This window comes from Drosophila navojoa, chromosome 5 (genome assembly GCF_054131105.1).
Source record: "Drosophila navojoa isolate 15081-1374.11 chromosome 5, UAZ_NAV_1.0, whole genome shotgun sequence".
NCBI lineage: Eukaryota > Metazoa > Arthropoda > Insecta > Diptera > Drosophilidae > Drosophila > Drosophila navojoa.
In genome coordinates, this window is record NC_142893.1 from 1,549,428 (window position 1) to 1,576,431 (window position 27,004).

The 27,004-nt window shown below is 46.1% G+C and overlaps 9 protein-coding genes across 12 annotated transcripts; 4 read left to right on the top strand and 5 right to left on the bottom strand.

Annotated features, from left to right (window-relative positions):
- Positions 1 to 52: 52 nt before the first annotated feature.
- Positions 53 to 1,818, bottom strand: DMAP1 (DNA methyltransferase 1 associated protein 1). Its single transcript, XM_018103924.3, has 4 exons — positions 1,594 to 1,818; positions 1,146 to 1,535; positions 503 to 1,092; positions 53 to 432 (listed from the first exon to the last, which is right to left on the bottom strand). The coding sequence occupies exons 1-4, from the start codon at positions 1,692 to 1,694 to the stop codon at positions 212 to 214; spliced, it is 1,302 nt and encodes a 433-aa protein (XP_017959413.1). The 5' UTR covers positions 1,695 to 1,818; the 3' UTR covers positions 53 to 211.
- Positions 1,819 to 2,032: 214 nt separating this feature from the next.
- On the top strand, positions 2,033 to 2,543 carry Polr3K (RNA polymerase III subunit K). The gene is made up of 2 exons (XM_018103937.3): positions 2,033 to 2,214; positions 2,271 to 2,543. The coding sequence occupies exons 1-2, from the start codon at positions 2,074 to 2,076 to the stop codon at positions 2,454 to 2,456; spliced, it is 327 nt and encodes a 108-aa protein (XP_017959426.1). The 5' UTR covers positions 2,033 to 2,073; the 3' UTR covers positions 2,457 to 2,543.
- On the top strand, positions 2,462 to 3,511 carry Tcs1 (Threonyl-carbamoyl synthesis 1). Its single transcript, XM_018103928.3, has one exon. The coding sequence runs from the start codon at positions 2,462 to 2,464 to the stop codon at positions 3,209 to 3,211; it is 750 nt and encodes a 249-aa protein (XP_017959417.1). The 3' UTR covers positions 3,212 to 3,511.
- LOC108653442 (mitochondrial inner membrane protease subunit 2) lies at positions 3,346 to 4,190 on the bottom strand. Its single transcript, XM_018103930.3, has 2 exons — positions 4,019 to 4,190; positions 3,346 to 3,953 (listed from the first exon to the last, which is right to left on the bottom strand). The coding sequence occupies exons 1-2, from the start codon at positions 4,110 to 4,112 to the stop codon at positions 3,538 to 3,540; spliced, it is 510 nt and encodes a 169-aa protein (XP_017959419.1). The 5' UTR covers positions 4,113 to 4,190; the 3' UTR covers positions 3,346 to 3,537.
- Positions 4,191 to 4,369: 179 nt separating this feature from the next.
- On the bottom strand, positions 4,370 to 5,157 carry maf-S (MAF bZIP transcription factor K). 2 transcript variants are annotated; one of them, XM_089262301.1, is made up of 3 exons: positions 5,074 to 5,157; positions 4,967 to 5,018; positions 4,370 to 4,894 (listed from the first exon to the last, which is right to left on the bottom strand). In XM_089262301.1, the coding sequence occupies exons 2-3, from the start codon at positions 4,997 to 4,999 to the stop codon at positions 4,529 to 4,531; spliced, it is 399 nt and encodes a 132-aa protein (XP_089118427.1). In that variant the 5' UTR covers positions 5,000 to 5,018; positions 5,074 to 5,157; the 3' UTR covers positions 4,370 to 4,528. The 2 variants fall into 2 exon arrangements, with proteins under 2 accessions (XP_089118427.1, XP_017959425.1); XM_018103936.3 differs by having other exon boundaries at positions 4,967 to 5,124.
- Positions 5,158 to 5,167: 10 nt separating this feature from the next.
- On the top strand, positions 5,168 to 12,071 carry rig (gem nuclear organelle associated protein rigor mortis). Its single transcript, XM_018103894.3, has 9 exons — positions 5,168 to 6,764; positions 6,822 to 7,134; positions 7,201 to 7,363; positions 7,449 to 7,602; positions 9,937 to 10,835; positions 10,897 to 11,062; positions 11,126 to 11,276; positions 11,353 to 11,610; positions 11,671 to 12,071. Exons 1-9 carry the CDS (start codon positions 5,315 to 5,317, stop codon positions 11,840 to 11,842), a joined length of 3,726 nt encoding a protein of 1,241 aa, XP_017959383.1. The 5' UTR covers positions 5,168 to 5,314; the 3' UTR covers positions 11,843 to 12,071.
- LOC108653431 (cilia- and flagella-associated protein 206) lies at positions 7,403 to 9,606 on the bottom strand. The gene is made up of 3 exons (XM_018103913.3): positions 8,835 to 9,606; positions 8,417 to 8,766; positions 7,403 to 8,357 (listed from the first exon to the last, which is right to left on the bottom strand). The coding sequence occupies exons 1-3, from the start codon at positions 9,475 to 9,477 to the stop codon at positions 7,611 to 7,613; spliced, it is 1,740 nt and encodes a 579-aa protein (XP_017959402.1). The 5' UTR covers positions 9,478 to 9,606; the 3' UTR covers positions 7,403 to 7,610.
- Positions 12,072 to 12,637: 566 nt separating the features above from the next.
- Rcd6 (Reduction in Cnn dots 6) lies at positions 12,638 to 21,833 on the top strand. Of its 3 annotated transcripts, none has more exons than XM_089260895.1 (5): positions 12,638 to 13,005; positions 14,213 to 14,305; positions 18,392 to 18,649; positions 19,550 to 19,789; positions 19,850 to 21,833. In XM_089260895.1, exons 3-5 carry the CDS (start codon positions 18,587 to 18,589, stop codon positions 20,903 to 20,905), a joined length of 1,359 nt encoding a protein of 452 aa, XP_089117021.1. In that variant the 5' UTR covers positions 12,638 to 13,005; positions 14,213 to 14,305; positions 18,392 to 18,586; the 3' UTR covers positions 20,906 to 21,833. The 3 variants fall into 3 exon arrangements, with proteins under 3 accessions (XP_089117021.1, XP_089117022.1, XP_017959406.1); XM_018103917.3 differs by having other exon boundaries at positions 12,741 to 13,005; positions 18,068 to 18,649; XM_089260896.1 differs by lacking the exon at positions 14,213 to 14,305 and having other exon boundaries at positions 12,638 to 12,999.
- Positions 21,795 to 26,869, bottom strand: FAM21 (Family with sequence similarity 21). Its single transcript, XM_018103890.3, has 4 exons — positions 26,693 to 26,869; positions 26,438 to 26,632; positions 26,230 to 26,369; positions 21,795 to 26,173 (listed from the first exon to the last, which is right to left on the bottom strand). Exons 1-4 carry the CDS (start codon positions 26,792 to 26,794, stop codon positions 21,865 to 21,867), a joined length of 4,746 nt encoding a protein of 1,581 aa, XP_017959379.1. The 5' UTR covers positions 26,795 to 26,869; the 3' UTR covers positions 21,795 to 21,864.
- Positions 26,870 to 27,004: the final 135 nt, after the last annotated feature.

A 27,004-nucleotide genomic window follows, 5' to 3' on the forward strand; every position in this document is an offset into this window, starting at 1 on the left:
TGATCTGTTGTGATCTGTGATTGCTGCAAACACACAGTTTTCTTTCTGCTTTTTGTTATTTTTCCAATTTATTCTACCAACTAGACTGGGAGTAGCGCACATGCACAAATATAGCGAGTGGCAAACGGGTTGAGTGCAACTGTTGTTATTGTCCGTGCGCTGATTAGTGAGACGTGCGCTTTATCTTCCGCGGAGTTGGCTGCCTGTTCGCCTAGTTTGCATTGGGCTCCAAGGTTTCGCTCTTTATGGGCACCAATGAGGGCGGTATATTGAGCGTCTTGCCCGGACAGGCAGCCTCGTATTGGTGCTTCAAGCTCTCCATTTCATAGATGCAGGTGGAGAGCGCAGTGCGCAGTTCGCAGAGCAAAACCATATCCGAACGCAGCTCATTGAAGGAAGTGCATATTTCCTCAGTTGGTGGTGGTGCGGGATCTATAGGTTGCAGTTATTCAGTTAATCCAAGCGCCATTTAGTTTGCATCGGCAATAGATTTGTAGCTTACCAACTTTGAACTCCTGTATGGCCTGCTCGAGCGCTTTCACCTTACGCTGTCCTATATTGGCGGGCAGTTTCATCTTTTGCGAACGCAGCGATACACCAGAGCCGCGTAGATCGGCGAATTTGATGCCGCTGCTGCCAATTTCGATGGCGTTCACCACCGAATCCACTTTGGAGGGTCGTGGCTGATGGTGCACCTTCTTCTTGTGCAGTTTCTTTTCGTATTTGCGAGTGCTTGGCGTGTTGGCCGTATGCTCGTTTTGTTGATCTGCTTGGGAGATCAGTTTCTGCAGGTCTTGAGTTTTGCGCTCGCGTTCCTTTTTGCGCGCCTCGATTTTTTTCATCTCATTGATCAGCATTTGCTCCTCTTCTACCTGTTGTGTGGTGCGCTTGAAGAGCTTCTCTAGTTGTTCCTTTCGACGACGCTCGTGCTCGACATCGTATACGAATGTTTTCTTCTCAACAGACTGATTCTTGGCCTTGGCCAACAGTGAAATTACTTCATAGTACCGCTCCTTTAGCTCCTCCACGGTTTTAATACCATGCTGCTGGCGATTCCAGCGATCCGCCATAACAATGAAGCGCAAATCGAAGCTGAAAAGCGATGAGCATGAGTATATGCCTATTGAGGTATTTTGTCTACTCACCGTCTAGCTAGGTCAAACAAATGATCCGTTTGCACCTTGCTCCAGTTTTGGATATTATTTCGCAGGTGTGCGTTATATTCGGTCATTGTGTATGTGGGTATCTCCAATTGCTTATTGAATTTGGCAAACGGATAGTCTGTGGAGTCATCGCTGACACGTTTCCAATGATGAAAGACTGCAGCATCGTTACGAGCGGGATTCGAGAAAGGTGCCCATTCCCATTTGCGCACCTTTTTCATGCCCAACCGTGCTTTGTTTTGTTTATAGCCCGCACCGATGCCCAGTGCAGTGTCTGTCGGCAGCAAAGGTGGCGCATCTTTTTTGTCTGTGTACAGCAGCGCGAAGACTTCGCGGTGCATTCCTTCCGGACGCCGGGAAGCATGTTTTGTGCTGCGGAAAAAAAAAAGTTAGAGAAGCGGTCCAAACAGCATTGCGTGTGCCTACATACCGCTCAAAATTACGTTTCTTCGTGGCAAGGAATGAGTCTCTGGTTATTTCGGGCGTATTGGCACGCTCTATGTCTAAAATATCACGTACATCAGCAGACATTTTTGCCTTAATCTAACAATTTAATTCAATATTTATAAAATTCGCTTATTTTGTGTTCGCTGCTGGTCAGTGTTGATAACCGTCTGCAGAAAAGCATATCGATAGCAAATTCTATCGAGCTCTGTTAAGTTAGCAGTTGTCAATCCGATTAATTATACCATCGAACACTCTTAAATACTGAACACAAACTCAATTCGTCTTTCAAACCATCTGACAGCTCACAATACTTTTTTGCATTGAATTTATAATGAAACCAACTATATATGAAATTACCCTACGATGACAGATTTCTGTTAGTGTTAAATAATCGATAACAATTTAAGTCGAGCAGGCAAAGTCTGTTAACTTAGCAGTTGATCAAACGTGCTCGCATTTCGCAATGTTGTTCTTCTGCCCGTCTTGTGGCAATATATTAATTATTGAAGAAGATACCTCCAGCCACAGGTTCACGTGCAACACGTGCCCATTCATATCGAAAATCAAGCGGAAGATAACCACCAAAACGTACCCACGTCTGAAGGTAGGTTCGCAAAAAAACACAATATTGCAACTTTGTTTACAATTCTTTTCTTTTAGGAAGTTGATCACGTTTTGGGTGGAGTTGCGGCTTGGGAGAACGTTGATTCCACGGATGCTGAATGCCCGGCCTGTTCACACAAACGCGCCTACTTCATGCAAATACAAACTAGGTCAGCGGATGAGCCTATGACTACATTCTACAAGTGCTGTAATCATCAGTGCGGCCACAATTGGAGAGATTAGGACTGATGCGCTACTTAAAAAAGTTACTAATAAGGCGACTCCAAGGGACTCGCAGCAGCAGCAGCAGCATGCATAAGCAACAAGTAGAGGCGACTCCAATTTGTTCAGCGGAGTCGCTGAATGCCTTAAAGCTGGCGGAACAATGCCTGCAGTTGGGCAAGGTGATTGCGTTGCCCACAGATACAGTTTATGGCTTAGCATGTGATGCCAACAACGAGCAGGCCATACAGCGTCTATACGAGATCAAAGGAAGAGACGAACACAAACCGGTGGCCATTTGTGTGAACAATATTACTGCGTTGCGTCGCTATGGTCAGGCGAGCCACTTGAGTGACGAGCTGCTAACTCGGCTGCTTCCGGGGCCACTGACCATTATCGTTGAGCGTACGCCTCATCTGAGCAATCGCTATTTAAACCCGAGCACCAGCAAAATCGGCATACGCATACCCGACTTCCAGTTCATCCGGGACTTGTGTGCTAGGTGGCACGAGCAGCCCTTGGCGTTGACGAGCGCAAATCGTTCCAGTGCACCCAGTAGTCTGGAAATCATCGAATTCCAAGCGCTTTGGCCGCAGCTGGGTGCCATCTTTGATGCCGGTCGCATTGGACAGACAGAGGAGCGACGGCTGGCCTCTACAGTCATTGACTTGGCCGAACCAGGCTGTTATCAAATCGTACGCGCTGGAGTGGCTCTCAAACAGACACTTTCAGTGCTGCACGAATTCGGCTATGTTAACCAAAATCTAATTACATAAACAATAATCAGGGATCAGAACTAAAAAATACCAACTGTTAACAAGAGCTCAAAATCCGCTAAGCTATGTAATGCAAAATTTCCAACCATTTTCATTTCTAATTAGAATTTGCAGCGACCGCGCATTATGTCATATTAAATGTAATGGTATCTAGTTTATTAAGATTTATAGTCCTACAGCATTAAAAATTTTGAAATAGTATTTTTGCGTAAAGGAACGATACCAATTGAACACAAAACCGATATTAAAATATATATATGTACAAACAGTATGTGTATGTGGCTACTTAGCGGCTACCAACAGCTTTGTCTCTTTCAGTCTTGCGCCTAGTTGTAGTAATTGGCCTTAGCCACCTGCACGGGTCGCCTTCGTCGCGGCAGTTCATTCTTCAATAACCTCCAACGTTCCGGTGGCCAGACGATGGCCACCGCTCGGGCGGACATCAGACCCAAAGCAACTGGACCGAAGGTGTTGCTATCCAGAGAGTAGCCCGTATGATCACCCTCGACCCAACAATGACCATCAGGTACGCGCACAATCTCGTGCTTGTAGCCAAGAGTGGAGACGACGTCGCCTTGCATTCCCACCACGCGTTTTATAATCTTTTGACCGGGGTCCTTGGGGGAGATTAGTGAGATTATATCGCCACGTTCCACAGCACTGTTGTGTATGCCCCAGCGCAAAAGAAATACGTAGTCGCGTTCCTCTGCCACTGGATTAAGTGCGGGTTGCATAGAAGTGCCTGCAAATTAAAGAAAAACTTAATGAACCATTCATTGTCTTTGAAATATTCACTATTGAATTTACCGTCAACTCTAGCCACATATCCGACACAATCGAGGAACGTGATGCCTAGCGGCAAGCCATAAAGCAGGGATTTACCAAAGCGACGAAATGCCATGACGGCATGGTTTGATGTCTAGTTCTGTGTAGCCTTTTTTAGGTTTTGCGTTTTTATATGTTTGGTGAAAAAAAGTTGCACCGCTAGCACATATATATATGTATGTACATACATATAAAATGAGTCCAGGTTGCGTCTTTAAAATGAATACATAACAATATACATACGTATACAGCTGTTCCCTTCAAATTTTTGACATTCACGTACATACGTTGACATTCGCCTTGATATTTCAAACAGAGTGTCTGAACAAATCGTTCGTATACAAATGTTTATTAAAAATTAAATTCAGTTTAAGTGCGTTACAAATCAATTTCCAGCTATTGTACTATGGTTACAGGTGTTTTGTTTCTGATTCTTATTTTAAAACTGAAATAGGAATGCGATTAATGTTAATATAATTCCATTGCCAGCACTCAACAGCCCTCCAGTTCGCTTGGGATGGGTATTTCGTTTTGAATAGCAAATTGTAGGAGCGCTTTGTATTTGTTCTTCCAGTTGTTAACATCTAGGCGTATCTGTTCATTGTCTTCATGCATCTGCTCCAATTCCGTCCACTCATACGATTTTTTTGTTTCCAATTCGTCCTTTTGCTCTATGCGCTTTATACGACAGCTGGCCGCATAGCCACGATTCTTCAGCGTGCGACGTCGTTGTTTCATGCGCACAATCTCTTCCCGGTTGAGTCCACGCATCTTCAATGTTCGGTTCAGATCACGCACCGAAATCGTCACCAACTCATCATCCGTTATGTCTGGAATCGGACATGGCGAAAGTGGAGCCTGTCGTAAACAATGGAAGTTTGTCAGAGCAAAAAACCAAGTCTACCAAGACTAAATGATTTATGCACTTACCAAAGACGACTTTCTCTCACGTTTTGAATCCATAATTAATGTTTTTTATTCCCTGTAGTAAATAATTTTTAATATTTTCACTATTTGTATATGATTTTGCGTATTACCATTCGCAATAAAAGATGTAATTAAAAACAGTGTGCCCAGTTGCACCAAACCATGAAATACTGAATAAACTAAAAATACCAAACATAGCACTATCCTTTTAAAATTACATTTGATAACAAGTGCTGGAAAGTTTGGGAGGACAAAACGGAAGGAGGAAGAACTGAACATCAGTTGCTGATGTGCAGCTCGCTGTCAAAATTCTCCATTTTCTTTTCTCAACTTTAAATTAATGAAATCAGTATGAAACGGGCAGTGATTGTTAATAATGTGCCAGCGCCAATCTGCGTACAAGCGCCGCTTGCCGTCGCGACGCCAGATGGCGGGCTGCTCTACAGCGGCTTTAAATGCATCAATTATATACCGGCTGTGGATGCGAAGGATCGAGAAGTGAAAACCATGTCCACGCGCATCACCATCGGTGGACTTGATGTCAGCCCCTTGTGGGGCAAGCAGCATAAATCAGAAATGGTATCAAATGCTCATGGCAAGCAATTTGCTATTGTTGGTGAGGATTGGAGCGTTCTCGTCTGGGATTGTGATATGGGCGTGGTGATTAAAGGGCATACGGCGCATCAACGTCAGAACGAGGCACACGATGCGCGACTTTATCCGCGATTGAATGTGCTAATGAGCTATATATGCAATGGCAATATATTATCGATGGATGCAGGCAATTTGGTCGTCTACTGCGTCGCCTCCAACACCTATTTCCGACGCCCCACCTTTATATCCCAACGGAATCATAATTTAAGCGTGCTCAGCTGTTCGCCATACGATGAGCATATATTTGCTGTGGGCACCACAGCTGGATCAATTTTAATCTGTAATTTAAATGAAATGAACGTTGTGCATAAATTGAATGGACATGGCCGGAACGCCAGCATTTGTTACCTGGCCTGGCGGGAAATGTCACAGCAACCCGAACAACAGCGAGAACAGAACCAGGAAGAGCCGCAAGCAAGCCACGATCAATTGCGTATTGTGAAGTCAAAAGCAGCCGAGGCAGATGATATATTTGACATATACAACTACGATCATTTGGAATCGGAGTTTGGTGCTCCGGCCAGCGTGCGTCCGCGTTTGACCAGCAAATCCTCAGATGATTGTGGGGATTTTGTCGGCCTTGAGAAGCCAGCCAATAATGCGGGTCTCGATTTCATGGAGGCCTGCGAGTCATTGAAAGTGGAACTGGCAGCTCATCGCCAGGGTCCCAAAGATCAGCCTCAGGTGGAGGTTACGCTACAGGACTGCCAGCAAGCAGGCACAACTGGCCCACGCAGCGATAGCAGCCACAATTCCGAAAAGGATCAGCAGGAGTTGCAGAGCGCCAGCGAAGGCAGCCTAGAGGTTATCCAGTTTAGCTCGTCCAGCGATGATGCTGTCATTGTCGACGGCGAGGCCTCCAAGCCCAAGCGTGAGGTGCTCCATCACATTTACCACCAAGCCGAGGTGCACGATGCCCCAACCGAATCTCCGCAGCAACAGCAGCAGCAGCAGCTGCTGCAAACCAACGCTCAACCCCTGGGCAAGCAAACTAGCGTAGACACGTTGAGCTACGGCTCCACAGAGATTTTGCCTGCTCGCCCAGACATTTTCCTGGCTTCCATTAATGACAACGATATTATTACCATATGGAATACGCAAACGGGTGAACATTGCGCCAAGACCTATAGCAAATCAAATACCATAGGTAAGTGAGAAGCTGAATGGTTTCATTTCATATATAGATTACATGATCTCCCTGCAGCCAAAACCAAGCAGCTTTACTGGCTCAACGACCACACAATCGTCTCCATGAGTCGCAACCGTTTGCATTTCTGGGCCGTAAGCTGTGAGGCCAAATCACGTCGCTTCAAGATCACGAGAGATCAACTGCACAAGTGCGCCGAGCAGGACATTATGACATGCGTGGCCAGCGCCGCATATCCGCAGATCTGGTTAAATACGCGCAACCGACGAATACTCCTATTGAATCCTCTCAATGGACAGGTGAGCGCCGTCTATGGATGCTTGGCCTACGGCGTGCGCGCAATGTCCGAATGCCCCAATGATATGAACAAGTAAGTTCGTTTAGGATTATTATTGTATGGAAGTAATCTCGACTCATATCTCCGCTGAACTTCTAGAATTTTTTTGGGCTGCTCGGACAAACGCATTGCAATGTTCGACATATCCAAGTTGACCGACCGCTGCATGCCCATTGAGAGTGTGCAGGTGCACAGCCCCGTCTACTCCCTGTCCTGGAGCCCGGACTGCCTGCAGCTGGCCTATGGCACCTCCGATGGCATTGTACGTGAAACTGAACGAACTTTTTATTGATACACATACACATACACATATTGATCGAACTAAATTTAACATACATTTCATGCAGGTGGGCATTCTCGATGTGGAGCGGATGCGACTGAAGACTACGTTTCGCCCGGTGCAGAAGAAGGAGATCTACTCATTGGTGTGGAAGGAAGACTATATTTACTTTATAGTGAATCGCATGGTGGCCATGTACAACGTGCGACAACCAAATGCAGGTGAATGCTCAACGCAAGTGATGGCGCACATTGTACGTTTGGTTCTGTGCATTGCGCTTGCCATAAGTGATCGTCGACTGGGTATCGCACGTCTGTCGTTTGCGTATTTCGGCCAGATGTATTGTCTCTCGATGGTAGTCCCAGGCATTCCATGTCACATTAATCCAATTGGCCGGTTTCAAGTCGTTCGTAACTACCATTTCGGTTTGCCCTGTGAAATCCTTCGTCTTTGGCGGCTCCGCGGGCACTGGCTGGAGCTCTTTGGCGATCAGTATATGGTCCAATTGGAAGAGCAGCACCAAGTTGGCATTGTTAAAGATCGATTGTCGCAAAGCGGTTATGAAGCGCTCGAACCATAGCTCCCCTATGCGGGCATAGGTCTCGTCCTGAAAGCCAAACTGAATGTCCACATTCATACAGAGCTTGCGCACCACCTTGGCTGGCAGGAGCAGTCCGTTCGTCACGGCCATCGCGAGGGCGCAAAACTCCTTAATGTCCGCCTGGGCGAGGCTGCAGAAGTTGCCATCAGTTTGAGTTTTCTTCAACGTGTCCATGCGCTGATTGAAGCTGCATTTACGCATTTCGCTGTGACTTTTGCTCAGCTCTTGGATTTCCGCAATCGTATCCTTCGAGCGCTGCACCATCCCACTGGTGATCTGGGCCTCGACACGCTCACGCAGCTTGTTCAACTCGACGATGTGGTTGAAGTAGTGATTCAGATTCGCCCAGACCTTGGCTAGGTAGACAAAGTGCGGCTGCAAGGCAACAATAGATATTTCAAGGATCTACCTGAGAAACTCCAGCCGATACTTACAAATATCAACTCGGAGTCAATGGAGGTGCGCATGGCCAGCGAAGCGTTGATCTTGGCCACCACACAGTCGTAGCGACCCGTCTCCACGCTCAGCAGATACGTCGTGTGCTCATAGCTGCTCTGCAGCGCCACCAAGCAGCGCATCAGCATGTTGAACGTGATGGTGAACTGATTGATGCGGTCCAGTTGGGCGAAGGGCACGCCATAGTAAAGGGTCGTCTCCTTGCAGTCGAACTGCAACTGCTCGCTAATCGCCGTCTGGCATCTGGAGCTGAGCTCCCTGAGGCGTTCCAGCGCGGCATCAAAGGCGGCATTTGTGTTCGCCTGGGCCATCTGCAGATCTTCAATTACTAGAGAGATGGGGGAATAGATCAAATGTATGATAGAATCGCAGTGACTGAAGTGTATCTGCACCCACTATTTCGAACGTTCTCGCGATCGCCGTCGGGTCCGTCGTTGTTGAAGATGAGAATGCCAGCGACAGTGTCGGCCAGCCGTTTCAGGTACTCCTGCCTGTGATACTTCTTCTTGAGGACATAGTTCTGTAGGTCGCTGCGGCCGATGACGCTGTGCAGCGCCTGGGCTGTCAGCTTGAGGAGCACATGGTTCTTGGGACAGCCCAGATGGTTGGTAGCCACAATGAAAACTTGCATTTTGGAAAACAATTGATCCAGCTGCACTTTGCTGCAAGTCTCTGGATACTGCAGGATATCGTCAATGATTCGCTTCAGCTGTTGCTGATAGTCCTTCTCGTATTGCTCGCGCACGTACGCCAAGCTGATGCCGTGGCCCGTCTTCATGATCCAGGACAGACGCAGGTTGGCCATGGTCGTGTCGCTGTCATCCAGGTACCAGCTGACAACGTTCTCGACAAAAGTCCTGACGTGGCATGTGCTTGGCTTACTTAAGTCTGTCTTCACCAGACCGAGCCGCACGTCTCGAATGAGCAGATGCACCACAAAGGCTATGAATTCCCCATCCACCTCGATGTCGCGCTCCTCTAGCTGCGACTCGATGCTTCGCCGAATGTCGTCGAGGACTTTTTGATGAGTATGCGACATGTTGCCTTCGTCTATTAGTTAATCTAATGCAACTATTAATTTATGAGCTTTTTGTGTGCACACTTGAACGTAATGTGAATTGTAATTTGACTTCTCGGCCTTGTTGATTGTTGATTGTTTTGATTGTTTTTGTTATTTTAACAAGCAAACAAGTTGTCCCTGGCAACAGCTTTGAGCGATTATCAAATCTACTTCGATACCTCGACCCTTCTCTAGTTCTTAGAGAGGCCATGAACCGTCTCTCTCTCTCTCTCACTCACTATCACACAATTCTCTTTTCTCTCTAATTCTATAACTTCCCCTGCTTCCCTTCTGCACCTCTTGCCCTCAGCTTCTCTTGCAGAAATCTTGCAGAATATTATCCATAGGCTGTCTCCGCCTCTCTTCTAATGTTTCTCTTCCTTCACAAAGCCCATGCTGAATACACTTTTAATCTCCGTCTTCTACGCTCTCTTTCAGAGGCCACGCTGATGAAACACATCGAGCGTCCCAGTTTTCTGAATGTGTGTGGACCCTTGCTCTTGGTTGGCACAGATAATGGTCTGCTTCGGCTACATAGTAGAACTTCGGTTGACCCACAACCTCCTTGGACAGCGCTTTTTTCCCGTTATGTCACTGATATAGCCTTCAGTCCGGTGGCGACCAATGTGTTTGCAGTGGCGGGCAACGATTATATGATCTATGTGCTGGAGCTGCACTTGGCCACGCGCACCTGGACCAAGCTGCACAAGTTCACGGACTGCGATTCGATGGCATCCATTGCATCGGTCAAGTGGAGCAATCAGCATGCACATTTGCTGCTCAGCTTCCATATTGAGGGCAAGGTGTGCATGTGGAGCACCAAGGAGCCGAAGCAGCCACCGCTAATCATCCGATATGAGTGCCCTATGTGGTGTGGCATGTTCCTGCCCTCCGATGAGCTCATCATTATGTGCGGTGGCAAGACACTCTCACTCGAGCTGGTTAGCATCAAAGAGGCTTTGGCCAGCAACGATAAGCAGATACGCTCCAAGCTTTCACCCATAGGCAAGCTGCAGTGGGCTTTCAAATCCAATGCACAGTCCAATCACACATTGACCGCTGGACAAAGGAAGCGTCAAGGTCGCGAGAAGCGCAAGGTCAATCAAGCTGCTGCAGCTGCTGCCAGTGCACCACAGGCCGTCGAGCCGGAGGTGGACGCTCAGCAATCAGTTGAGCAAAAGCAACAAGAGCAGCAGCAGCAACCGGCGCAGCCTCCGATTGAGTCCATGATGGCCGCTCTGAGTCTGCAAACCAAAGGCACCAATACAAACGCCTTCGAGTGCAAGAAATGCAAGCAACTGGAGGAGGCACAAACAGCGCCGACCACATTCCTCTCTGTAAGTAGCTGGATCAACGAAGCTCCAATTCCTTACTCATGCCGCGACCTATCCCGTACAGCATAGCCGCACCTGCCTGTGCCTCGCCCAAAAGGAGCTCAACAAGAGCGCTCTGGAGAAACTGGCCGTAGTGCTCACCGAGGATGCTGCCAAGATAGACAAGTCGGTGCTCATGTCGAAGCTGTTTAGCACCAAAGTCATGGCCAAGGAGCTGATTGCTACAGAGCGTTAGTATAATCCATTGTTGTTAATATTCGTATAGCTCATTCCAATCCTCGTCCCAATTTCAGTTAACAATTTGAAGCAGTCGAACAATAAGGATATTGCTCCACTTAATCTGGCAGTTACGACATTCAAATTGCGCGAGGAACTGGAGCAGCACATTGCCAACAAGACGTTGAACGAGTGGCATCTATCTCTAGCGCCCGCTGTCTCCTATGTGTAAGCTTCCGGACACTATTGTCATTTCTCATTGCTCTCATATCCATTTTCATTTCCATTTCCATTTCCACTTCAGGTTTTGGCAAATTTGCTGCAAGGCCTACGCCCAGCAAATGGAGGAGCAGGGCTACATACTGCATGCAGCGACGTATATGCTCGCTATGGACATGCAAACGGAGGCCATTCAAATGCTGCTGAGGCACGAGTATTTCAAGGAGGCATTGATTAATGCGCGCATCCATTTGGCCGCCACAGATCCCATCATTAAGACTATTATAAACAAGTGGCTCGATCAGCTGGAGAAGACGGGCAACTATGCCGCCGCGGCACTTATGTGAGTCTCTAGATCCCTAGCTCGGTTCAGTTTTAATCCTTTGCCGTTTCCGCCTTGCAGCTGCGTCCTGGACAATGAGATGCTGCGTGGATATTTGTTTTTGCGCAAGTTCCGCAACCGCACCGCCGAAATAGCCGATCTAATGGAGCAAATCAAGCGCATAGGTCAGCTGGGGCCCATGTTCGATGAGGGCAAATTAGAGCCAGACGAGGGCGCCGAGAAGGCAGGCTGAGCTTACACTTTGCCTCATGCAAACAAACACACATACACACATAACATTAACTGTTTTATTTTGTGAAGAAAGGACAGCTAGTTAGCGCATTTATCTTGAAGCTTTTGTTAAACTAACTACTAATTGATCAATGTTCTATCAATTATGTTTTCCAAACCAAACCCCAAGCATGAATTTATACGAATCACAATTCAAAATGTCCAAGGCAAACAAAACACACACACACACATACATACACAAAAAAAAAATGCAGTTATAAAAAGAAAAAAAAAAGCGCTTCTTTTATTTCTTAATTAGAACAACTTCAGGGCCCTTGGACCAAAAACTCTCCTATGGACAGCCTCGGCCCATTTGTCTGCCGTCCCGTTAGCTAGCCCAAAAGACAAAAAACAAGAAACACGCAACAGAAAGAAAGAAAATCTTAACGAGTATTGTTTTGGTTTGTCTCAATCAAATTATGCAAATGCAGCGCCAGCTGGAAATTAAGTTTTTTCTTAATTGTTTGAACGAAGGCGCGCGACGTCGACAGCGACGCTGGCAGCGACAAAATGCGTGCGAACAGAGGGAAGAGACAATATACAATAGCTGGAGCGTGATCGAACAGAGCATACCCTAGCTAAACACAAACTTGCTGAGAGCTGAGCTCAAATTCTCGCTCATTGTATGCAAGACAGGGTATATGGATTAGCTGAGATGCCTTAAGCTTAAGTATGTAAATACACTCGTATGCATATAATAAGGGCCGAGACTTAAGGTAGTATGTAATATAATATCTGCGATATACAAATCGATTCAATATACCCCACTTGGTACACACTGTCAATGGGTATCGAAGATGATTTCAATAAGCGAACAGCTGACGCTGACGCTGACGTCGACGTGGACGGCGCCGTCAGCGACGCGACGCTAGCAGAGCCGCAACCAAACGGGCAAAGAGTCAACTCGCAATTCAGTTGTGGGGCAGCCGCTGAGCTCAGCTGACGCGTCGATTGCTTATTATATGAGAACTGGTCGCAGAGGAAGAGGAAGACAACGCGTTCGTTGCCTAAGTCATTTCGATTTTCACTTTTAACTGTTTCGAAGAGCGCGCGCGCGCGCGTTGTGCTCAAACCGTTACCGTTAGACGCAGCACGTTACGGTTATCTGCCAGTGAGTGTGTAAGTGTCTGCGTGTGTGTGTGAGTGTAACTATTTGCATGACCACGCATGTGGCGCGCTCCGTTCTCACGTCTATTTGGAGTCTTCTTGTCCGTTCGTTGTCCAATTAAAACGCAATTAAATTGTGATTTTTTTTGTTTCGCTTTTGCTCAAGTGCATTTCGCTTTTGCTTCGAGTGTCGCGCTTAATGGAAACAAATTAAAAAGCGAATTACAAAGAAGAGAATTTAATGAACAAACACGTTTATTTTACATACGATTTCAGTCTTAATTGGGCTGCGCTGCTTGTAAAAGTGTCAGAACAAGTGCGCGGGCTTTTCTTACTTAAGCACTTTTCCGCTGCTCGCTGTTTGCTGTCTTTTTCCTGGCACACATATGTCACACACACTTACATATTGAAGTCACCTTTTTGCTGCACTTGTTGCTGTTGTTGTTTCTCCATTTGCATGCGACAGCAACAGCGATGACGACGCCGACGACGACGACGACGACGACGACGACGGCGACTTCTCCCTCAGCATGACTCAACGTTCAGCAATTTTTGTTGTGTATATAAGTCGCTTAACATTGTCGTCGTTGTTGTTGTTGTTATGATATCCATTGCAAATAAGTAAACAGGGTATATTGTTTCAGAATGCATAAATAAAAGAGAAAGAAACATTAGAAGTCAGCTCTGTATGAAGAAATCAATATAAATACTTATGGATATTATAAATATTCACGTATAAAATCTGTTTCATTAAATGATCTTTAAGTATATCTCGAGAACAAGACATGAAATTAAATATGCGGGTGCTCTTAAAGAATTTTTACCCATACCAATCTAATACTATACTATATCTTGATCTCTTTTCTTCAATAACTAGAGCAGACTCCTCTAAGTTAACTGAAATCTCTGATAAGCATAACTTGAAAACTTTAAGAGGTAGACCATATCCACTTGGGTTAGACAGGTGCTCTTAAGGTCTGCCCACATCTAGAACATAAAATGCTCAGCATCCATTGCAAAACTGAAAACATACACAGAATGGTCCAGGGCATCTGCTAGTCGCACCCTCAATCCACTTGTTGATGCGTTTTTTTTTTTTGCGTAGTTTCTGGGCGTGTATCTTAGGCCCGGGCCGGGCCGTGTCGCATGTGAAATCATTTCTTGCTTGAGCGATAATTTCTACAATTCGTCTTTCTTCTGCGTTTTCTTTACCCACACACAGCAGAGAGCGAGACTCGCATTCGTACCATCATAATATATCATACGCTTTTTGTGGCTGTTGCAACTAACGACGGATTCAACTGCAATCAAGTGAAAGGTAAGCCCATCAAAACGAAATCAAATCGAACACACAAACAACAACAACAACATGTATGCCTATACAAATGTATATATTGATGTATATAGAAATACGCATATATTTTTTGATTACATTTTGAAACGCATTTACGCACTAACTGGAATTCCTATCCGCTGCTTTTGTTGCTTTCCTTTCAACATAATTCAGGATTTGCATAATAGTTTAAACACGCCGCATTGCATTGTTGTCCATTCAAGCATATGCACCACACTCATGCCATTTCATATTGTGATTATTTATGGTTTATTATTGTTTATAGTTGTTGTTGTTGTTGCTGTTGCTGTTGTTGCTGTGGATGCTATTGAACTCACCTCTGCAGTCACAGCACGCAACAGCCGCACAACTGCAACGATTTACACTCGCGCCTGAGCTTATAACAATCATAAATAACATCATGAACAACTTGGATATATTTAATTCCATGCGAAAGAGTCCAGCAATAGCTAGAGCAGAAAGAGACGGCATATGCCTCACATATAACACAATGCAAATTGTTGTTTCGACATGCGCCTTTTTCACAGCAAATTATGCGGAATCTACATAAATTTTGTAATACCAAAAAAACCACGCTGTGCAGTGTTACAGAGAGAGAGGGAGAGAGAGAGACGGGGCTATAAAGGTGGGCGTTTGGGGCGTGACAGTCAAGGGCGCGCTGTCTTTCAATATAGATTATGGCTCAAGAGGTCGTTACATTCCGCATGCAATGTTCGATGGGCGAATGTTCATTTTCAACTATTGCAGCTGACAACAGCAACAACAAAAGCAACAACAACAACGGCAGCAGCAAATATGCTTTCTAATCTGTCAATATTTACGACTTATGCATGAACAATCAATACAATCAATTAAAGCTACTTACAAAACTTTTTATTTATATAAAGTATATGCATGCACAGAAGGAAAAGTATTGGAAATTTTCAGCTCTTTTCCACAACTATTGTCTATTTGATCTCTTTCAAAATAATACAGCTCTGGCCTCTTCAAAATCATTTTGCTTAGCTCCCAACTCAATGCTACTTTCTAAGCAGCCCTCGTATATATCTATATAATATATCTATATTATATCTGAATAGCTTTTCGTTACATCACTGCGCAGGCATTTGCACTCGCCTTTAAATTGAAAATAACAACTATTTAGACCTAACAATGATTTTTATTGTTTTTTCGCCAAGATTCCCCTCCGAGAATTGTCAAAGGTTTTAGCAGTGTTTGACTCATTGAACTGTTCTAAAGAAAGACTCTATATATATGTATGTATAGGCATGCATTATACTAAAACTGAATATGTTTATACTTATTGGAAATGAATGTAACCATGCAGACCTGTAATGCTCATTATTAGATGAATACTATAGGTATACACAGCTGTGATTATAATACTATATAATATATTAGGTATACACAGCTGTGTTTATAATACTATATAAGTAATATATGTATATTGCGGCTCCACTTAAAAGACACTTCTAGTTCTTAAATGAGGCTGGCACACGCCAAATCAAGAGTTTGTTGATTCATGCAAGTCAACTATTAGATAAGTGCTAAATAGACAAGAAGTTAAGCAGGTCTGCCTTGTCTCTAAAGCATAGCAAGCAAATATATTAGGAAACTGCTCGTGCCGATGCATAAGCAGCTCCTGCTGACGCTTATAAATCCTTGGCGAAAATTTGAAAATGGCAATTGCTTTGAAAAATATACTCATACATTTATTCCATATATATCTTAACCAAATCCATAATATAACTAAGATTAGACCTAATCAAGTATCAAGCCTAAGCACAAGTATGTCTCTTTCAATAACTATAATACAAGAATGCTACATAATACAAAATATCTACCTATCCTAACATACATACATACATATGTATATTATTTGGTAGAACCAACTCTTTAGCTAGAGCTAAAATATAGCGTTTTCTTTGTGTATGAAAAATATTGGCATTATCTACCAGACTTTCAGCACAAAACGCTCTACTCCAAACTAAAACCACCCGCCCCTGAATCTCATTCCAACATCAGCACGATATTTCGTTTCTCTGAATATAAATATTTATGAGAAGCATAAAAAGACCAATATCTGTCTTATCTAATCCCAAATATCCACATAAATGAATGCAGCGAATATATTCAACACATTCATCGGCTGATACATCCGAGCTTTATATAAACAACACTTTAGCTTATCACTCAAAAGTCAAAGAGAGCGATTTGTTGCACAACTCTCCGAAGCTTGGAGTAATTGAACGCTTAGAGCAATTGAGGTGCGGCTAGATTAGCGTAGCGCAGCTTCCGTTCAGTTGGACCCGTGCGCTCGCCTATTTCACTTAACACATTTCGGAGGTAATACGCAAAGCTGGCTGACTGGCTGGCTAATGGCTAATAATAAACAAACCCGTTTTATTCAAACGGATTGCCCGAAAAAAGAAAACCGGACAAGCCGAAAAGAATTTGCTCGCAATGTTTGCATAGCCAACGAGAATTGAAGAAATTAGAAGAGCAAGAAGAAGACAGCGCGACTGCTGCTGGCCAACTGAGCAGCGTTCGCAGTTATGTTGGACAGAAGAAAGCGGCTGATGGTGCAGAATTCTTAATGGGCCACCTCGGGGCGCTGACCCAAGCACTTAAGGCGCGCGCATATCCGGCCCATTGGCATTGGGCCGACGCTTGTCACCCACGCAACTTGAAGACGATTATGATTATGATTACGATTATGCTTGGGTTGATGGCACACCTGTTGACGGCATTGAATGAGGCTCTAATTCTGATGACGACGCGCTTTTCGTTGACTATTAAAGGCAGATTACCAAATGACTGACTAAGCCGTTAACTGACGTTGGCGTTCGCTAACACGATTAATTGACTACCTGTCTCTATCTGGGTGTGTGTGCGTGTGTGTGCGTGTGTTGGTTTTTTGTGCGCTCGTCTGGCTGTCTGAGCATTTAGCGCTTAGCTATAAGTCATGACATAAGTAGTCAATTATTTGCGCTCAAATTTGCGTGCAGCTAAACAAAAGACTTAGGCAACGAACTTGTTAGAATTATAAAGACTTGGGTCATGAACTTGCAAGCAAATATTGTTTTGGCCAGAGCAAAGTTCGGCCAATATTTATGACACGAACTTGTTAAGAGACTTAGGCAACAAACTTGAAAGCAGATTAGATTGGGATGAAATGCAAAGAGTGGCGCACCTAGGATTAGCTCGAGAAAAAGACTTAGACAACGAACTTGCTGAAGTTATAAAGACTCTAGCAACAAACCTGCACTCAAATGTTGTTCAATAACTGAAAGAAGTGCGCCATCTATTCCTGGTGTGCTACAGCAAGAGGACTTTACCTTGTAAGAACAAAAGACTTTGGCATCAAACCTCTAGCATCGAAAGACTTGTGCGATAACTTATCAAGCAAACATCGCTTAGGCTAAAGTGAATCGTTTTCAAGCACCGAACGCAAACAACTTGGCCAACAAACTGCCAAGAACCAAAGACTGAGGCAACGAACGCGCAAACAAATATTGTTTCAAGAAAAAGTGAAAATCGTCGAGTCGAATCTGAATCTGAATCTCTATCAGCATGCCGTTAGCTGGCCGCGAAACAAGTTCGCTGCCTAAGTCTTTTGTTAGGCATGCACACACACACACACACACACATCTACATACACACATATACAAGCATACTCTCGCACCATCACTTACACATTAACACTCATCTGCATTTCCATTTCAGGGGCAGCTTAACAGAAAGAAAAAATATATAAAAAAAAAAATAGGAACTAGAAAAAACCAAAATACCATGACAAGCCTCAATTAGGCCGCTTAACGCTTTCGCATTCGCAGCGCCACGATACTCATCATTGAAACATACAAGAAAGCATCCCAAGTAGAACTAGAACTAGCTTGTCATCGCCTCGCACCACTGACCCAACAGCCAGAGAGCTGAGAGCCACCATCGAACCGCCAAAGCCAAGGCCGACCGAAATCAAAGCTTATTTTCTTTTTTTTGGCCAACAACAACAACAAACGACGAAACAACACGATCATGAATTATCAGAAGGCCAGTGAAACGCATTCACCGTCCCCGTTCAAGAAGCCGAAAAGGCCCGCTGGCACCAACAACAACAACAGCAACAACAACAACGACCACAACAACAGCAATAAGAAGAACAGCAACAGCAGCAGCATCAAAGGCAAAGGCAACGGGAACGGGAAAGGCAATAGCATACAAAACTTTTGGAACGAACGCATCATGGAGCGCTTCATAAAGGCGAATCTATTCATTATCTGCTGTGTGGCGGCGGGCCTGTTGCTGGTAAGTAAACCAATTCGTGATTTACACTTATATACCACAAATATGCTCGCTCAGCAGGCAACGAAAACTCATAGAGTGGGCATATTAGCTTGGACGAAACTCTAATGAAAGAACTTTTGTGAAATCGGAAGTAGAGCAGATAAAGATAGAGAGAGAGCGAGAGAGAGGGAGATATATAGAGAGAGAGGGATACAGATGGGGAGCTAAGCTGATAGACAATTTAGCTGACAGACAGAGTTAGATAAATGTGATATGCCTGCAATGTATACCCTGTAAAAATTAGATTATATGAAAAATGCGAATTAAAAGTTCTATATATTACAGTCGACAATTTCTGTCCTCTTAAAAGAAGAAGAAAAGGCCATAACTGAGTCAGTTCTAGCTGGCTGCAGTATTTACGAGTCTATTATGTTCCCTTTTTTGGAATACTACCTACCCAATCTTCCAGACTTTCAGTTCTTTAAACCCGAACAAGTATTGGCCAGTCTTCAAGAGCCGTCTATAAGCTTCTTGTTAGTTTTTTCTTTCTATAAACTGTTGTGGGTACCGTTATCAATTGGCCACAATATGTTTTTTTTTCGTTATTATTTGCGCCATTAAGTGAAAATGAAATGAAATCGTTTCAACTTTTTTGCGACTCTTCGTGACAGAGCGACAAACAGACAGACGAATCGACACAAGCGGACCGACGGACGGACGGCCAGCTGGACAAGACTCATTAATTGATTGATGGATGAATGCGGCGCAAATGTGTCTCCGGTTTTTTTTTGTTTTTTTGTTTTCAGCCGCTGCTTCATCTGCAGCTCCACTTTATATAGAGATTTCCGTTTGGTTTTTTCTTAAAATTATTCGATTTACGTTTTCGCTTTTTTCTCGCATCGATTTTCACCTGCCGCACAGATTGTCTACCTGGGCGCCTTCTCGTGCGAGGTCTCGTGGCTGCTGGAGGCGCACGGCGAGCTGCCCTTCGCCGCCTATACGCTGTGCACACTGTACTTTGTGATGTTTGTGGCGACGACCATTCTGATCCATGGCCTAGTGAGTGGGCTCTGCTGGCCCCTGTTCGCCTGGTCGGCCGTCATTGGGCTGATGTCGATACCGGAGCTGGTGCTAGTGATGCTAATGACCACACAGCATTGGGTGAGTAACCGAGAGAAAGAGTGGGAGAGAGAGAGAGAGTTTCCTAACCTCCATTCGCAGGGTCTGCAGTCGGTGCACGGCCTGACGGAGCTAACCTCCTATTTGGTAAGGCTCATCATCAACTGCCTGGCTCTGATCTGCGTCATTCCCACCGGCATCAAGTGGCGTCGCGAGAGGCAGGTGCTCAATCAGCTGCAAGACCTGGCCACCCGGCTCTCCCTGCAAACCCCAGCGCCCAGCGTGCCCATGACCAAGGCGGACTCGAGGCGCTCCAGCCAGCGGCTGAGCGGCTTCGAGAACGCGGGCTACCAGCTCTGCGACGAGACGAAGCTGCCCCTGGGCAGCGGCGCCAACCAGATGTTTGGCTCGCAGAACGAGTTCAATGCCAGCATGTTTGCGCCCCAGCAGTACGTGCCCAGCCAGCGGAGCAGCTCGAATCAGGGCCATCGCGCCCAGTCGCTGATGGATCTGCGCTGCACGCTGCCCGGCATGTACAATCCCCGGCATGTGCTGGACACGGAGGACAAGAATGCCAAGTACTTCAACATAACCATAGACGACCTGAAGCACAATTTGCAGGACTCGCACCGCCCGTCGCCGCCCTCGCTGATTGGCTCCGCCAGCAATGATCCCATCTACTGCTCCATCGAGCCCAAGCAGCTGACGCCGCCGCCGGCCCAGCAGCAGCAGCGGCACGGCCAGCAGAAGAAGCTGGCGCGCAACTGCATCTCCCTGGAGAACCTCGACGGCATCAGCAAGGTGCAGAACGACCTGGCTGCCTATGGCAACAATCTGCTGCAGAACTACACGCAGCAGCAGCACTACTACTTGGCCATGCTGCTGCAGCAGCAACAGCAGCAGGCGGCCGCCGCGGCAGCATCCAATCTCTACCGCCGTCCCTCGGCCTGCAGCGTGACGGGCAGCTGCACCATGCTCGGTGTGCAGCGACGCGGCTCCCAGCATCTGCAGCAGCAGCAGCTGCATCAGCAGCACCTGCAGTACTACGGCGGCTTCGGCTATGCCAACTACGCCAATCCCTACATCACAGCCAACAGCAAATTGTCCCTGGGCAATGAGTCCGATGACTATCGCAAGTATCGCGATGTGGCTCTATAGTAGATATTTAAGCTATGCTCCAGTCATACACACACACACACACACACACACACATACATATATCTATATATTATTGTACATCATACTCATTAGCTGTAGCCTGCTCGACTACCACAGACAAGAAATTCCTCGGAATAACGACCAAAGAGCCACAAAACTAACTCAATTACAGTGTTTGTATTCGCTTCGTCATCAATTGAGGTTCTAGCTGTATGCAAATTAGTTATAAGCGCCCTATGTCCCATACGAACAATATCAATTTCACAGCGACAACGACTTGGTCTTTCAAAGTAGATATTATGTACAGTAATTATCAATGATTACCAGTAGCTACTTGTGATTAACTTTTAATTACCAGCAATTACAAGGAATTATTGTTCTTCACAAGCTCAAAAGAACAATCAGAACTAGACCTATTACATATTTGGTGCTATTACTGCAATACTCAAAGGACTTTTAAGACAATTACTTAAGTAATTGACATTATGTTCGAAAATTTGTACTTTTTACATTAAAAATGCCTGAAAACTGTAATGACTCAACTAATTAAACCAAGAATGGTGTAATTAATATGTAATTAAGCCGTAATACCTGTCATTACTCAAGTAATTGTAGGTCCAAGTCGCATTAACTCGTATCACTCTCTAAATGGCATAAGACACACACAGAGTAAAAGCTAACTATAACAAGTAGGCTGTTAATATCGATCCAGACCATATATACTTACATATATTAGGTATATATATAGTATATGAATGTGGAATCTATATAGAGCTAACAATATTAGTAACTAGTCTAACTATCGAGTGTTCACTGTATTATTAATTACTGTGCTAGAGATTAACAAATGTTTGAAACTGTTTTCTTATAGAGTTGTGTAATTAACATAAGCAAATCACTAAGTGTAAATATATATAATTGAATTAAATATATACATATACTTTTTTCTTTAAAGCTCCCTAAGGTCCTAATAGATCGGCCAGCGGATTATCCGCTATATCTGTGGAGCTGCCCTGTATGGGCGTGGCTGTTAGCTTTTTGATTGCATTGGATGCTCCAGGCTTGGCAGCTCGCTTAGCACTGCCGGCTGCTGGAGCAGCTGCACCACTGCCAAACAGATCATCGTCATCCTCGTCATCGCTGAAGAGACTTTTACTTTGTTTGATGATTGGCTTTGCCTTGGCCTTGGGCAGCTCCTGCTTCGGTTCCTTCTCGCTGCCGGCAAGCAAAGTAGCTTGGCTTATTGCTGCCGCTGGCTGGGATTTGGCAGGGTTAGCAGCTTTGCTGCTGAACAAATCATCATCATCATCATCACTGTCATCAAAGAGTTGCGTTTTCAGCGCCTTCGGTTTGCTCTGCTCCTTAGCCAATGCAACATCTTTTCGCTCATCCTTTAACTTTGGCTGGGCCACTGACTTGGTTGGCTTAAAGAGTGCATCATCCTCCTCCTCATCGTCGCTATCCAGGAACGTTTTAGACGTGGCCTTGGGCTTCTCAGAAGCAGCAGCAGCAGCTGCAGGAGCAGGAACTGGCGCTGGTGCTGACTTGGCTGCTTTTTCACTTAGGGCTGCGGCAAAAAGCGCATCCTCATCGTCATCGTTGTTGTCGAGGAAGGATACGTAGGACTTCGGTGGCCCAGCAGCGGCTCTTTGTGGGGGAACAGTGGATGCTGGGCTAAAGAGAAAACTATTGCTATCATCCTCATCCTCATCGCTGTCCAAAAAGAAAGCCGATTTGGGTGGAGGCTTCTTCACATCATCCTCTGGCGGCAACGTGGATACCAAGGCAATTGGTGTAGGCTTTGGGGTAGTGAGTGCAGGAGCAGCTGTTGCTGGAGTGATAGAAGGCATTGTAGAAACCCTTGGAGAAGTAACTGCTGTAACTCCTGCTGAAACAGTTTCGGCAGCAACAACTGGAGCAGCTGTGCTTCGAGTAACAGAAGGAGCTGCAGCTGGCGAGGCATTTGAGGCAGCTTTCTGGACAGCAGGAACTGCTGCCGGAGTAGTTGGAGCAACAGCTGCTACTTTTCTTTGGAGTGCCTTTCCGAAGAGCGCATCATCGTCATCCTCTGGATCACTGTCCAGAAACAGAGCTGGCTTGGCACTCGCCGCGCGCTGTGGTTCCTTGGGAGCGATCTTCGTAGCCGTCTGAGCTGCTGCGACGGTTGCAAGGGACTTAAATAGGAAATCATCCGCCGCCCGCTCCTCGTTGTCATCGCTGTCGAAGCTAGGCAGCTGTCCAATGGACTTACGGGAAATACTTGCACTCGATGCTGTTGCAGAAGTTGATGGCACTGCAGCAGAAGCAACACTGTCGGCCGATTCGGACTCTAGCAAGCTCTGAGCATAGTTGGCTTGTCGAGCACGTCGGGTCGAGGGTCGACGATGAGCTGGACCACGCACGCGCGTCTTGCCAACGCATTGCAAGATGTTATCCGTCTCGCTTGAGGTTGCTTTGGGCATTTCTTTCAAGGCTGGACTTGGAGCTTGGCTAATGACTGGAGTTGGAGCTGGCTCTTCCTGCTTTTTGGGCAGCTTGGCGCTAGGCAGCAGCGCATGCACATTGATATTTATGTTGGGCATTTGCAGCTTCTTGACGGGAGAGCTGGGCTTAGCCACATTTGCCGGCGGCCTCTCGTCCAGGAAGGCGGCAGCACCAGCGCGAGCAGTTTCACTAAAGTCATCATAGAAGATAGTGTGAATCCGCTTTGGTGTCGACGATTCTTCCTGCACGGGAGCTGCTGCTTTTCCAGATGCTGCCTGCACCGCTTCCTGCTCGTCATCATCGTCTGGTGGCACATCGCTAAACAAACGCATGCCGCCATAATCCCGGCTGGTCTCAGCAGCTGCTGGCAGATCGGGCAAAGCGGGCTCGTAGAAGTCGTGCTCGTGCTCGCTGTCGAACATCTTGGAGGCGCCCAAGCTGGGCAGGCTGCTGGTGCCCAGAGACTGGAAGAACTCGCTATCATCGGGCGGCTCATCCGAGAAGAGGCTGGAGTAGTTTTGCATTATTTGCTTAGCAGCAGCCACGTCTTCGGCTGCACGCGCCTCCTGCTTGGGTTTGCCTTGGCCTAGCTCCGCAACGAGACTGATGATGGGATCCTGCTGATCCTCAACAGCTGCCTCTGGCTGCTCCCCTGTTGCATCAGACACAAAGTTCTCCCCAGGCTTCCAATCAGCCAATCCAGACTCCCTCTCATTGCCCAATAACTGCTCCAGCTCTGGCTCAACTTTGAAGGGTAAATCGAGCTTAGCAGGCTTCACTTCAAGCTCTTCATCCTTCACTTCATCAGGCTTGGCAGGTGGCACCACTTGTTTCTCTAAGTTCTGCGACTCTGACTTTGCCTCCTCAGCAGGCAGCTCATCTGCAGCTTTGTTCTGTGGCTCTTCCACCGTTCTAATCTCTTTAGAATCTCCTATTGTTTCCTTGTCGTTGAAATCATCGTTAAATAGATCTGATTTGAGCACTGGCAGCTGCGCCTTATCAGTCGAATCTTTGTCTATTTGCTTCTCTTCCGCTTGCTCTGCAATTCGTTGTGGCTCCAGCTCCAACTGCTTAGGCAGCTCCTCCGCAGGCTTGACAGCTGCATCTGCTGTCGGAACTTGCTCAACATGTCGCTTAGTTTCCCTTTCTGCTCCAATATATGCGGGCTTTTTTGACTTGGGCGTGGCAAAGAGATCATCATCGTCCAGATCATCAAAGAGACCGCGCTTAGGCAACTCCTCAGGAACTGGAAGTGCAGGCTCAACCAATTTTGGCTTGTTCTCACGTCCTTTAGAGTCCTTGCCAAAAATGTTTTCCACAAGCTGGTCATCCTCGTCATCGTCATCGAACAGCGAGACCTTGCTCGTAGGCTGTTTTCTGGCAGGCGGCTTAACAGGTGCTGGCTGGCCACTCTCAGGTCCTTTTTGTTGCCTCTCATCTGCTTTTGGAGCCTCAGCAGCTCGATCATCCATTAGGTCATCATCGAACAAAACCATTTTACTAGCCAATGAAGCTGCCTCTGTAGGCTTCCTATTGGTTGTCCGCGCTGCAGCTGTTGGCGCAGGCGCAGGCGCAGGCTGCTGCTGCTGCATCTCAGCGCCTCTTGATGGCTTGGCAAAGATGTCTTTCTCGTCATCCTCTTTCACATCATCGAACAGCGCCGTTTTTCCAGTTAGTTTTGCTGGCGGTTCTGTAGGTTTCTTCTTCACAAATATATCATCTATATCCAAATCATCGTCGTCGTCGAATAAAGACTTCTTCAACGTTTGCGGCTGTGGCTTTGCCTTGGGCACTAGAGAGCTCAAGAAGTCATCGACATCGTCATCCAAATTGTCGTCGAAGAGCGATGTGGGCACCTTCTTGACGGGCTGTACAACCGTTGCGGGCTGTAAATTGGGACTTAACGGTGGGCTGTCCTCAAAGAGATTTGGACGACGGGAGGCTGTCTCAATTGGCTTCGATTTGACTTCCTGCGGGGCAGGCATTTCCTTTGGCTTGGCCACAGTCGCAGTTTGGGTCGAGTTGCTGCCTGACTTAGCTTGCACCTTGTCCACAATTTCTGACATAAACGAATTGAACTCATCGTCATTGAACAGATTAACAGGTTTTCGCTTGATTTTATTGCCAGCTGCGACGGGTTTAACTTCGCTGTCAGCTACAAGGGGCGTAGCAGCTGGTGTGGCTGCTGGAAGTGTTGGAATTGCATCATCAAATAATTTGGGCGGACTTTGTTTGCCCCCAGCTTGTATGACTCTGCTGACGTTGCTGCTGCTCGAGCTGAGCGAAACATTTGCTCTTGATTGATTCGCAGCTGCAGCAATTCCATGAGAAGTGGCTGAAGAGGAGTTAAGCGAGGATGAAGTGGAGGGCGGATCATCGCTAGGAGGCGAGGCACGCAGCGCTGCAAATAAATCGCTCTCATGTGGATTCCTGTGCATGCTAATAATAGGTCGAGGCTGAGCTATAGGGCGAGCAACTCCCTCAACTACAGGCGCAGCTGCAGGCGCTGGCTGCTTGACCACTGGCGTTTCCTTAGGCAGCGAGGTGAGTGAAGAGGAATCCGATTGCAGTGATGGATCCCATTGTTGCTTTGGCGCAGCCTTTGGTGGCTCAGCAAGTTCCTGCTCATCCGAGGAGCTGGAGGAGAACTGCTCTGGCTGCTCGTCCTCGCTATTTTCAGCGCTATCATAGAGCCCCGCGTACTTGTGCTCCTGCCACTGCTTGGAGCCAATAATAAAAGGCAACGGGATAGCATCGTAGGGGTTCTTGTCGCGGAACACAGTGCTGCAAGTGAGTAGAAGAATGTTAATGGAAATTTCATATGAAACTGCATTACTTACGTGGCATTTACAGCGCCGTCCTCATCCTCCGAGTCGGACACTTCTATTGTGACTGCTTCAAAGTTCTTTCTAAACATTTGCAAATTATTTTGCAAAAACTCTTCAGAAAGTTCCTTGGAGGTCTTCAACGGAGGCTCAGGCTGTGATTGGAATGGCGATTAAGCCCAAAATACATACACGCGATAACAGCGAGAATATACATCAATACCTTCTTCACCTCCTCCTCAGGCAACGCAAAATCATCATCTTCCACCTCCTCCACGCGATACTCCACGAATTGCTGTCCGAATTGCAGCGAACGCAGACTGTTTGTTGCATTGTCCAGGGCAATGTCAGCACGTCTCACGTTCGTTTCAAATTGGATTAAATTTTTGGTCGTTCGCTCTCCCCGCTCATGCAGATTCTGAAAACGTTTGTGATTAATACAAACTTGCTCTCTTCTTTTATCAATATTCACGCCCACTTGGGAGATGCGTTTCATTAGTTCCAACAGAGCGCAGTCACCAGCGAAATTCCAGTCTGAAGCCTGCGATATAATCGCGTTCACATCTGCACTTATATCCATTTTGAATATATATTAAATATGCTTAAATTGTAAATAAACAAAATAATTAGCCGCTGCAGCGGCCTTTGATTGCCATCAATCACAATAGAACTTGGTTTGATGTGTGGCTCACACACGTTATTGCACATCATGCAAGGTGCAGTACAATCGGCAATGTTAGAAACCTTAAAATTTACAAAATATTGAAGATAAAATATGAAAAATGTTCAT

Excerpts from the sequence above, each read along its gene's own strand:
- LOC108653442 (XM_018103930.3), bottom strand. The coding sequence starts at position 4,112 with ATGGCATTTCGTCGCTTTGGTAAATCCCTGCTTTATGGCTTGCCGCTA. Across the intron at positions 3,954-4,018 it reads ATATGTGGCTAGAGTTGACG|GCACTTCTATGCAACCCGCA; the intron begins GTAAATTCAATA and ends TTTAATTTGCAG.
- DMAP1 (XM_018103924.3), bottom strand. The coding sequence starts at position 1,694 with ATGTCTGCTGATGTACGTGATATTTTAGACATAGAGCGTGCCAATACG. Across the intron at positions 1,536-1,593 it reads AAGAAACGTAATTTTGAGCG|CACAAAACATGCTTCCCGGC; the intron begins GTATGTAGGCAC and ends TTTTTTCCGCAG. Across the intron at positions 433-502 it reads CATACAGGAGTTCAAAGTTG|ATCCCGCACCACCACCAACT; the intron begins GTAAGCTACAAA and ends TGCAACCTATAG.
- Polr3K (XM_018103937.3), top strand. The coding sequence starts at position 2,074 with ATGTTGTTCTTCTGCCCGTCTTGTGGCAATATATTAATTATTGAAGAA. Across the intron at positions 2,215-2,270 it reads AAACGTACCCACGTCTGAAG|GAAGTTGATCACGTTTTGGG; the intron begins GTAGGTTCGCAA and ends CTTTTCTTTTAG.
- FAM21 (XM_018103890.3), bottom strand. The coding sequence starts at position 26,794 with ATGGATATAAGTGCAGATGTGAACGCGATTATATCGCAGGCTTCAGAC. Across the intron at positions 26,633-26,692 it reads TAATGAAACGCATCTCCCAA|AATCTGCATGAGCGGGGAGA; the intron begins GTGGGCGTGAAT and ends AAACGTTTTCAG. Across the intron at positions 26,370-26,437 it reads CTGAGGAGGAGGTGAAGAAG|CCTGAGCCTCCGTTGAAGAC; the intron begins GTATTGATGTAT and ends TTCCAATCACAG.
- maf-S (XM_089262301.1), bottom strand. The coding sequence starts at position 4,999 with ATGGATTCAAAACGTGAGAGAAAGTCGTCTTTG. Across the intron at positions 4,895-4,966 it reads GTGAGAGAAAGTCGTCTTTG|GCTCCACTTTCGCCATGTCC; the intron begins GTAAGTGCATAA and ends TGTTTACGACAG.
- Tcs1 (XM_018103928.3), top strand. The coding sequence starts at position 2,462 with ATGCGCTACTTAAAAAAGTTACTAATAAGGCGACTCCAAGGGACTCGC.
- LOC108653431 (XM_018103913.3), bottom strand. The coding sequence starts at position 9,477 with ATGTCGCATACTCATCAAAAAGTCCTCGACGACATTCGGCGAAGCATC. Across the intron at positions 8,767-8,834 it reads TCGCGAGAACGTTCGAAATA|TAATTGAAGATCTGCAGATG; the intron begins GTGGGTGCAGAT and ends CCATCTCTCTAG. Across the intron at positions 8,358-8,416 it reads TTGACTCCGAGTTGATATTT|CCGCACTTTGTCTACCTAGC; the intron begins GTAAGTATCGGC and ends GTTGCCTTGCAG.
- rig (XM_018103894.3), top strand. The coding sequence starts at position 5,315 with ATGAAACGGGCAGTGATTGTTAATAATGTGCCAGCGCCAATCTGCGTA. Across the intron at positions 7,603-9,936 it reads CGTGCGACAACCAAATGCAG|AGGCCACGCTGATGAAACAC; the intron begins GTGAATGCTCAA and ends GCTCTCTTTCAG. Across the intron at positions 11,611-11,670 it reads TATGCCGCCGCGGCACTTAT|CTGCGTCCTGGACAATGAGA; the intron begins GTGAGTCTCTAG and ends TCCGCCTTGCAG.
- Rcd6 (XM_018103917.3), top strand. The coding sequence starts at position 18,380 with ATGAATTATCAGAAGGCCAGTGAAACGCATTCACCGTCCCCGTTCAAG. Across the intron at positions 18,650-19,549 it reads TGGCGGCGGGCCTGTTGCTG|ATTGTCTACCTGGGCGCCTT; the intron begins GTAAGTAAACCA and ends CCTGCCGCACAG. Across the intron at positions 19,790-19,849 it reads TAATGACCACACAGCATTGG|GGTCTGCAGTCGGTGCACGG; the intron begins GTGAGTAACCGA and ends CTCCATTCGCAG.